At 39.4% G+C, this 11,253-nt stretch overlaps 1 protein-coding gene across 1 annotated transcript; it reads right to left on the bottom strand.

Annotated features, from left to right (window-relative positions):
• Positions 1 to 1,502: 1,502 nt before the first annotated feature.
• On the bottom strand, positions 1,503 to 4,167 carry LOC103701110 (WUSCHEL-related homeobox 6-like). The gene is made up of 3 exons (XM_008783083.4): positions 3,444 to 4,167; positions 2,060 to 2,235; positions 1,503 to 1,822 (listed from the first exon to the last, which is right to left on the bottom strand). The coding sequence occupies exons 1-3, from the start codon at positions 4,018 to 4,020 to the stop codon at positions 1,805 to 1,807; spliced, it is 771 nt and encodes a 256-aa protein (XP_008781305.2). The 5' UTR covers positions 4,021 to 4,167; the 3' UTR covers positions 1,503 to 1,804.
• Positions 4,168 to 11,253: the final 7,086 nt, after the last annotated feature.

Below are 11,253 nucleotides of genomic sequence, written 5' to 3'. Positions count from 1 at the left end.
CTTATATTATAATTTTTGTTGTTTGGAATATGATGATGATTCTTTTGGAATTTGGCAACAAATATAGTATGAAATTATATTCTCTGGCAAGAATGAAATCGAATAATTTGATTGTTGATTAAAAGGATTTAGACTAGCTATGTTATGAACTACCAATCACGGGCCGAGTTGTGACACATTGGTTTGCCATCGCAGGTCGAAGCGCAGATGTTAATTTTCCACCTCATGCTAAAATGTGGATTTTTTGGTTTGCCATCATGGACCAAAGCACTAATATTATGGTTTGCCGCCATGGGCCGAAGTGTAGAATTTTAGTTTGCTAGTTATGGGCCGAAGCATGACCATGGATGGCAAAATCAGAAAGATGATTATTGATCAAAAATTTGATTAAAAATGGAAGATAAGTTATATAAAACTACTATTGAACAAACGTTTTAGAACGATGATATATCTGACATATTTTCTTGAATGAGTTGCATGTTTGATGATGTACATTTATGTGTGCATATTTATATGGATGCATTTGAGCTATGTTGAATAATGGGTATAAGATTTTATGATTTTGCTTGCATTTTTGATATGGTTTATAATTAATCTCTATTTTAAATTTACTTTATCTATATTGGTGTGAGTGTGGAAGATTCTTACTAGATTGTAAAGCTCACACCACTTTTTTTTTTCTTTCAAAGTTTTAGGACATGTATTCTCGATTGGGTCGGGTGTAGAATTCAAGCGATGGAGTCATTAGATATATAGTTTATTTTTCGATAGTAAAAAATATTTGAAAATTTTGTAATGAACAAGTTTAACTATTTGATTATGCATGAAGGATTTATTTAGTTGGATTATTTGGCTATTAACTGTTGATTTAAATTTTTGGAGTAATTGGAGACTTTGTTCATTTTATAGGCCTCGTATAATCTTTAAGGCATCGCTCTAGGATTTATGCGGCCATGTTATATAGCCGACTCAGATGATGGGTTCGGAGTATGACAACTACAAAAAATTATGCCTCTAAATTAAAAAGTACTTAAATTAAAGAATACCATCTAACTATAATGTCCTCTGGCATGCAAACACGAAGCTTTCATTATTGACGGATGAAATTTGTTAAATCTGATATATTATTGATTTTTTTCTCAGTTTAAGTTTTTGGAATCAATTGATTAGGCAACAAAGATCAATTCAATTTTAGTAAGTTGTGGACAACCCGGGGCTTGGCACCAAACAACAACAACAATAAATAATAATCTTCTAATATATTGGCATAGCAAGTGCTAATTTAGTGTTTAGGTTTTGGCTATCCAAAAGAATCAAGCAAAAAGGTAAGAGCATACATTCTTTTACTATCATTTTACGATTTTCTTTTCAAGTTATCTCCAACTTCTGATATCTAAGCAACTTAACTCTGAGGGCTATATTTTTTAAGGAGCAGCATCACTCCACAAAAGGGGAAAAAGAAGAAGAAGAAAAATTTAACATGAAAAGGAAAACAAAGCAAATTCAAGAGCATTAAAAAATTAATTTGCTTATAATACTGATACAATATTCCAGTCTAGAATAAGTTCGGGTACCCGAATATCATGGTTTAACAAGTGGAAAATTACAGCATCTCAAGCCAAAGCAGGATTGACATGTGATAACACAATGGTTTAGGGAACAGCTTGTAACAAGAGCAATGCAATAGCAGCAAGCAAGCAAGCACGCAAGCTCGTTTTCTTGTGACATTAAAACTGCACCATCTTATATTGTTAATTGAGTTGCCGAGGACCACCATCCCTTTATTCATCCAACTGAACTCAGACTAGGTAGGCCTTGAAACCTGTTTGCAAGCAAAACAACCTCAGCTCAGATGATTTTTGGAATTCCAAGATAGCCGTAGAATTTTTTGGCTGCCATAACGACCATGCTCAGAGAGAGCGAAGGAAGAGAAAGGAAAGGGAAGAGGTGGGGTTCATAGTACTCAGATTTATCATAGTAATTTTAGGCAAATAAACTCAGTGATTATTTTCTATTTTAGTAGCAAATCATTACTTAATGAATCGGTGGACCAGCTCACCAGGTAATAACTTTCGCCCATCTGCAAGCTCTGCATTAGAATTCCATACTCATTGACAGGAAGAAGGTCTCCAGAAGAATTGACGAGCATCACATCTTGGCCAAACATGGCTCTCAGGTCTATTGGGCCCCTTGGAACCTCTGAAGGGACTCCATTGATGAATACGGTGATAATCCCTGCATCCATGAATTCGATGTTAATTGATCCAGGATGGCACTTAACCGATGAAAGTATTTCTCTGACATATACTGCTAAAAATTCTTTATAGTTTTTATGTTCATCATGCATGAGTCACTCATTAGTTCGAAATTTGAGTATTTCATTAATGGATGTGGAAGAAAGTTCCGCAGGCAAGCACAGAGAAAATGACATCGGTATGCTTTGAAGAAGTTTTTTTACTTTTAGCCTAAAAAGAATATGAAAAAAGATATCCACTGTTTTCCCACGGCAAAATCAACCTCCACGTCCAATCAATCAATCTTCTGCTTGTATTTAGGTTCACAAAAAGTAAAAAAAATAGCAGAAAAAATCAGTTTGGTTACTACTGTGTAGAGACACGAATAACACAAAGTGATCGAAGAGAGAAAAGAGAAAATTAATTAGAATTTATTAACCGATGGAAAGAAATTTGGTACTGGAGATATCATAAAATTATATCATTAGTTACATGCATGACCTAAATCTGGACAACTATTTCCAACTTTTCTATAATTCCTAATCGGATGCTTTTATTAAGTTGCAAAAGGGGCACAAAAAAAAGAAGAAAAGCAATACTTTTGGCCGGGTTAGAGAACATCAAAATGACCTCGATCCATAAATAAAAGGTTTTAAGTGACAAGGATCTACGAAAAATTCATATATGTGCCGCCACAGTGGACTCACATGGAAAAACAAGGATGGGAACAAGAAGTCATATTTGGTGCGGATGATAAATAATTTATTATCATGCTTTTCAATCGGACTGATTGCATTAGAAAACTAAATGAACGGACCAAACTTTTGGTGAATTTTTAACTTCAGATCCGGTAGAAATGAACAAAAAGTAACAATCTTGACTAGAAAACAAAGTTCCAATCAATCAATCAATCAATCAACTTTGTTTGTGAGCGGAGAGAATCTGAAATCATAAGGTGTTTCAGTTTGGATAGAGGAGAAGGATGCGGGCAGCAAGGGAGCACATCTATCCTCAAGCAACAAGCCGATTCTTTGGAGAATTGAAGCATGGGAACTTGGTCCTCCTTGAGTTCCCTCCATCCCAAATTATAGAGACCACCACCCCGAACAAACCAGGTCTCACGACACAAAGCAATTAGTACTGGCTTCATATAATATCAAGATGAGGTTATAGAGAAGACGAAGGGCCATCACTTAGCCATGCGCTCACCAGGTTGATAGTGTAACTGCGAGACATCCGAAGAGTACATGAATGGAGTTTGAGTATTGTCTGCGAAACCCATTTGGCGAGAGATCGAGAAGAGATCGTCGGCGCTGTCATCCCCCATGAAACTAGAGGAGGAAGACGAAGCTGAAGAGGAGCAAGGAAAGAAGCCTCCACTCGAAGAATTGGAAGTCGATGTGCTGGAGGAGGTGGACGAACAGGGTTCATACATAATTGCACCGCCGACTTGGTGGGCACCGGCCGCGGCTCTCGGATCGGCGGCGAGCCCGGCCTGCAGCTGTCGCTGGCGGCGGCGGGACCTCGACCGCCGGTTCTGGAACCAGTAGAACACGTTGGCGTCGCCGACCGCGCCGAATTTCTCGAGGAGCTTGCGGATCCTCACTGTCTCGTCCTTGGGGGGGTTCACCATGCCACTGTTGAAGATGGATTCAAGTATGAGGATCTGCTCCGGCTTCGGGGTCCACCGGGAACGCACCGGCTCGGAGGCCGGGGTGGAGCCACGGCCCGGGCTGTTGCTGCTGCTGCTGCTGTTGTTGTTGTTGTCCGGGGTCTGGTCATCCATGGGTGAGGGGGACTGGAGGGGGAGAGGAGGTGAAAAGGAAGGAGACCAAAGTCAAGTGGGATGAGTGTAGGTGAAGGGAGGGGTTGGGGCAGGGGGAGGTTACATATATACATGAATAAAAGGAAGAGGAGAGAGTCGCACCAAGACAGTGTTTGCACACACGCGGGTGTTGAGGTATTTATAAGCCCTGTGTGAAAGAATGTCCCTTGGTGGGGTTATGAAATTAAGGGAATTTTAAACATCCTTGGCTTGGACAAGTAGATTACCAATATGCCCTTGATTAACAAGAATTTTGATGCATGTAAATGTGAGAAGAGGTTTGTGGCATACTAGGAATCATATCGGTGATAATCACGTTTAATGTCATGCATGGATTGACATTACCATTCTTCATTGGATTTAAGATTATAACGATAGTTTTTGTGAATTTACAGATCGATCATCAGCTAGTGGTATTGATTTAAACCGGCGGTCAATTGCATCGCTCACTGCAAATTTATATGGTAAAAAATAGCAGATACATGTAACTGGGATTAGATAAGAAGGAAGATCAATTTTTAGTGATGAATTACACAAATTAAAGTTATTATGGAAAAGAAAAATAAATAGTTAGATTGATTTAGGATTAACCAGTTGCTAGTGTTATCTTAATATTGTGCTAGTTGGGTGTCATTTGTCACTATTTCGCACTTGCTTGCTAAAATGTAAACCTTCGTCATGCATAGCTTCATGCATAATTTTTTGATGCATCGTAGTATCGATGCCTAATTGGAAATAATATCTTAAAGGTTTTGTATTTGGGAAAATCGCTTTCGATCATGTGTTAGTGTTATCCCCTTTGAGTTGGTAGGATATCTGCATGCTAAAATTGTGCATAAGCAAGCTTATACTAGATGGAATGTTATGCACTGTAGTCACATAGCAATTAGAGTTTATATACAATGAGCCCACATCCATAGATCAGTTGGGAAGCCCTCCTCAAGTGTACTTCCCTAAAAAGGCACTACCGTCAAGTTCTTGAGATCCAATACAATGCAAGCATATGCCCTAATAGTTCCTTCCATGGTCGACCTACATCCATCTTATCCCCAAAAGGGGGGTCCAAGAAATAGGAAAGAGCAAGGGAACATGTGGGGCCACTTTTGGCCAACCTGACCTTAGGAAGGTTGATGGGTTTCTCAGGTATCTTGTTGGGGTTCTTTCGATCACATCAGCATGTGAAAGAGAAGGGCCACAAAGGGAGAGGGAGGTAGGGTTTGGCTTTGCACCCCCCGGGGGCATGTGAAGTTAGGGGAGGTGCATGGGGAGCTGGGTCCCCTCTGCACTGCAGAGGGAGGGCGGGTTTCAAAAGGGAGGGGAGGAACAATCCAAGAAGCAGTCAAAGAACCGCACCCTTAATTTAGTAGGGCTGACGTTGTGTGGACGCAGGGCCAGAAGGACAAAATAAAAGGAGGGCTACCATCACATATAATATATATTTAAGAAAGGTGGTGGGTCGGAACTTGGAAGAAGGTGAGGGGAAAGAGGGAGAGAGGGTGGAGGCCAAGGGTTGGCCCAAAGATCGGTTACTTCTGCCCTTTTTTCACAGCACAAGCCGACGACGCGGAGACTACGGAGGCTTGGTTTTTTTTTACCGGGACTGACCCCTGTCCCCTTCCTTGGCCGCCCAAGGGCCACGGTAGTTTCTCTTTAACATGACACAGCTTTGTCAATGTCTCTCGTTGGTTAAAACTTCTAAAAATTGTATGTTCATATTAGAACTAACATCATTTGTTTCAAGAATTATTGAAATTAAGCAGTTTCGATATGTTGAGGTTTTTCGAAGAATGTAATTATATCATGCATGCATGGCATGCAGTTCTATGTTTATATATTGCATATAATATATATACGCACGCATGGATGCATTTATTATTAATTTGTTATAATATTTTCTAACGAAGCGATGAGCCAGCTTAGAAGGCTTAATTTTCCACTAGTATCATTCCATCAACCATGAAAGATATGGAATGCACTATTACGTACACATAATTGTTGCATGATCTCAAAATGTCCCATTAATTTGAAAATATACAGGTATATATATATATATATATGCAAGTTGGACACATGTTCAATTCTTCAAAATTATTGATTTTTTGACAGTGTTGTTTTCAGCTTGATTTTAAACTTATAAACAATATGCATCCAACCCAAAGTGGTACGTGGTTTGTGTTTTGAGTGGTCTTTTTTTTTTTTCTTTTTGCCACTGTTATTTAACAGGTAACTTAGTCTGCAGAGTCTTGTGATCGAAGTAGTGATAGGACGATGTACTCCGGCCATGATAGTCATGGATCAGATCCTGCCCCTCCCTAGCATGCATGGGGAGCACATCTTTAATTCAATTTTTTCCTCTTTCATATGGTCGTACGGTTATTATTAGTGAATGGTACAGTGCTACTTTTTTTTTTTTGGATTTTTTAGAATTGAGATGGAAGAAAACTGGGTCAAAATTCTAATATTAAAATTTTGCAAATTAATTTTTTTATACTCATTTTGTATTAATAGTTTTTGAATTGAATAATCCGAGAAGGTTTGTGACAAAAGTGTTTTTGAGTATTGGTCCGAGAAGGTGAAGCCAGCAAACTCATCGAATAAAGAAATATAAATCCATGTACGGCTGCTGTTTCACACTTTATGGACATCCATGTTTGCATGTCTCCCTCTGTTCTCCCATGGTAAATAGGGTTTCTACCATAACATAGGCGGTGAGGAACCCTCCTAGCTTAACTATTAAAAACGTATTGTCACGTTGTTGAATCATGGCTCAAATCCAAATGAGACTGTGGCGTTTCTCACGGTTGATTGTTAGCATGAGATGTCGGTGTTTTCGTTCAATATAATTAGAATAATTTATGTGAGTACGTATTTAGTTTCATATTAGCTATGCATTGGATAGATTTATGATACTTATACAAAACCAAAAAATCCAAATAATATATTTTGAATTTTTTTTTGGATAAAATTTTGAGTTATTATAAATGGTATCGAGCGAACCTAGCCTATGAGCTATGTAAATTAGGAGAGATTATAGCATGACCCATTTGGACTGAATATGAGCTGATCATGGTATTTATAATTGGATTTGTAGTACTTGCGATTTGATTTAAATAGATTTGGACTCTTAGCTTGGCGAGAATGACAAGGCTTAACTGGGGGAGTATGTGATCAAGAACCTGTATGAATATGTGTTTAGTTCTACATTAACTATGTGCTAAGTAGATCTTGGGTACTTATACAGGACTAAAAAAATCCAAATAATATCGCTCGGTTAGTCTTTTTTTTGATGAGATTTTAGGTTATTACAATAATAATGTAACTTAAGCAATCCAAGTACCCAACAGTTTAAAAAAAATAAAAAAGTTGCACATCTTCTTCACTATGGCAAGAGTTATTCTTAGCCCCATACAAATATAATTAACCAACTAAAGTCCAAATGGAACCACAGTATTTCTGCCGGTCTTTTGAGTGTTACCATGAGATGTTGATCTCTTCTACCTTGGAGTAAAATAACACCATCTATAGAATCATGCATTTGGCGGTGATGAATTGAGACCTAAATTCCTTCACCATGAAGGAGGGTTATTTGTGCAATAATATATATAATTCCACCTCAGTTTATATTCTGATCCAAATATTTGGCAAGTAAAAGACAAACCGCCCGATGGAATCCGATCCTTCATAATATGTACCCACTCTCTTAACAAAATAGTGGGAACCTGCCTAACTCTTGCTTTAGTCCACAAGAAAAGCACTACCAATATTTGGGCTTGCATGGCTCTTGCTTTAATTATTAAGTCGCAAACAGCACCCTAGAAACTAGGGCATGAGGAGGAGCTAATGATTTATTATGGCAGTAGAAGAAGCTTAGTCAACAAAGTCAGATGGGTGACATTTGTCTGTTTGGTCGTACTTTTATGGTTCTAGTTTTTTCTTTGGTCTATTTATGATGAGAATGTAATCAACAACAAACCCAGCAGGTCTTCAATCACAGGCATGGCCAACAGTCCATACTTTATTAGACTCTTATATGAAAAGATTCCTAATTCCTTTGGTATATGGGCCCTCCATGTGCCAAACTTTTGAGTGTCACCTCACTTGATAGTTATGTGTTCATTTTAGTACCCTATTTTTTTTTTCTTGTTTCTGTTTCCTTTCATTTTGAGAGTCTCTAAGATTGCATACATGCATTGTATGCATTTTTCCACTTGACTTTAATCTTGTGACACTGCTCATTTAGGCTCCCATCTACTTGGTGCATCTCCTGAAGTCATTGATGGATATTCCTGCTGCCTCAGGCCAAAAATATAAAGTTGATATGTATATTAATTGTTCAAAAAAGAATATTTTTTTTCCTAACTTATGATAACCTAGTTATAATATTTGCTCATAAAGTATGACCGAGATGGCATTATTAAGGAAACAAACTTTTGGCTACATGTCGGAGGCTAATCAAGCCAAGTAGCTATACGAATCGGACATGTCTGTCTAAACTATATGCTGTTTTAAGTGGCAGCCAACAGCAGCTGCAACAACAACATTTTTAATAAAATTTGTAACCTATCTTGCATATGATGTCTATAATAATGTATACTACTGCAAAACATTTGTTACAATTCTTTCTCCAAAAAAAATATTCCGAAAACTGTCTCTCTCTCTTCCCTGAATACTTGAAGTCTCCGTTTACGTTAACCAAGGTATATGACAGAATTGCTCATCAATGAAACCCAAAAATAGATAATGAAGCTTTGACCATGGCCATTGGATTCCTTCTAATCACGATCTAGACCGTCTGACGAATCTGCTTCCCTTTTCGACCTTTTGTTTCTAGAAAGATATAATGCATTAAAAAAAGACACCTTACCTAGGGAACATAAAAATTTAAAATCTAACAAGTGGAATATCAAAGGTTATCATGACCTTGTTGCTCATGGATGAAGCAAAACGAGGCTCGGGCTCTATTTATTGGACATCTTCCTACTGTGACCTACGTCATCCCCTCTTAGTGAAATAGATGACGAATCGACAATGATGCTTCCTCTTTCCACCTTTTCTGTCTTTAGAAAAATATAACACGCCAAAAGATACGTACTTAGGATTCCTTAAAGCAAAGTACTTGTAGAGATAACCTCAAAAAAATTGAAAGTTAGGAGATGGATAGATCATTAAACAAAGGGAGGAGTTTTCTTTTTTCTCATTTCTAACTCCTTTTGTTGTTGTTGTTGTTAAACTGGTGTACAAGTACAAATCATGGATACAAATATTCTTGTTCCCCATCTTTTCTCCGCAAATAGAGCAGAATCTAATAAGTGAAGACTGGGGCCAACCAAGGGGAAGTCCGGTGCATTCCCCCCCTCTTAAAGGAGCCGAGGTGCACTGTTCTCTAAAGCTATAAAGAAATGGAAACAAGAAGAAGAAAAAAAATTGTGCCTCCCACTCTCTGTGTGCTGCTGCTGCTGCTGCTGCTGTTTGGAGGGTCGGTCGCCACTTCTGCCGCCCACCCTCTCGTCTCCATGGACTTGATCTGTCTCGGTTTGGGGGGGTCTCGAACGTGCGGAAAACAAATGGACAAAGGCCAACCCCTAAGCCTTGATGCATGTGAGGACTGAGGACTCATATATTCCATTCAGTGTAAGTTGCTTTATTCTCCTCGCTCGTAAGCCGGCATGACAGAGGTCGGCTAGGTCGGTTGGTGCAGAATCAAAGCCAAACCACCATACATATACTCTTCTTTTTTTGTTGTCTTTAAACTTATCTATCCTAAAGTTTTAATGTTCTCTTCGTGCATGTGATTTGTACGTCAGCAAGTTTGTACAAATTTATAAAAATGAGTGCTCGAACAACATGATCAACAGATGCATGCATGCTGTGTCATGCCACTTGCTTGCTCGTGCTTTGCCCATACTTGTTTTTTTTTTTTTTTTTTTTTGGCACGTACGGCGACTCACACACAATAGATGTGGGTTCAACCCATAAAATCAAAGAGGATACAAAGATACCGGAACCAAGAAGTGGTTATCCCAAATAAAACCTCCGGAATGCTGAGCCACAAAGGATGCCACCCAGTCAGCCGCGCTGTTCACCTCTCTCTAGACATGATTGGCCCGATAGAAGGTGTACTTACCCAAGAATCAACGGATGTCATGGATCAGTTGCATTCTGTTGGCTGCACCGCCTGAATCTTGAATCAACTCGATCACCGTTGTAGAATCCTCCTTAAAAACAATGCGGTCCGCGCGCGCCTAGCACTCGCCTTGTGTAGGAGACACCCTCCCACGCAGCTCTGACCTCAGCCCCGCTACAGACTGCTTGAAGATCCGACGACCCCCGGCCGCCACAAGTCTGGCCTCCTGATCTCTGGTGACAAATCTGGCGCCTCTGCTGCCTCCGACTTCGCTGGCACCACCGTCGAAGTTCATATTGAGAAAGCCAGAAGGTGGGGGCTCCGAGGATACGAATATAGTCCTGGACGCTACAAGAGCAGAATGAGTGCTCCAAATTTTCCTTGCCAGCCCAAGGAACGACGAAGCAACCATATCCTCGATCTCTGCTGCATGAGTAAGAGCTCGGTCCACCACCAACCTCGGGTGCGTACCTTTATCTTCGAAAATTCGGGCATTTCTATCTAGCCAGCAATGATACGTCAGATAAGCTGCCCTAATCCCCTGCTCTACTCTGGCCGACCTCCAGAAGGAAGTCCGTAGAAAGGTCAGAAAGTTCTCAATCGACAACCACCTCTGTGGCAGACCGGCGGAAACTGCCGCATACTCCTACATTTGAACAGCCCGCTGACATCCAAAAAGAACATGGAACACCGACGCAAGGATGGGAAGGTTTTACACCAACGCTCATGGTAAAGATATATATAAACAATTGATTAAAGAAAACAGGTATGCTTGCTCACTTTTGTGATAGAGCCGAAGTAAGGTTGGAGATGTTCACGACAAGCTACTAAATGAAACGAATGTTGTTTACCGAGTGAGTCATGAAAGCTCTTCGAAGGAGTGGAATCATGCGAGGCACGTAGTGTGATTTAAGCATCTACCATGCTCATATGTAAAACTACCTAGCAATTCCATACAAGAGTGATGGTGAAGAGAACAAAGATGCAAAGTACATAAACTAGCTTTTGTGACATTAAAGAAGTAGTAGATGATTGGAAATGTTCGAAATGTTTGTAATAAACTATTTTGC

This window comes from Phoenix dactylifera, chromosome 8, assembly GCF_051530095.1.
Source record: "Phoenix dactylifera cultivar Ajwa chromosome 8, Ajwa_hap1_PhDact_Kaust_v1.1, whole genome shotgun sequence".
Classification (NCBI taxonomy): Eukaryota; Viridiplantae; Streptophyta; class Magnoliopsida; order Arecales; family Arecaceae; genus Phoenix; species Phoenix dactylifera.
This window is presented reverse-complemented; position numbering and strand designations above follow the sequence as displayed.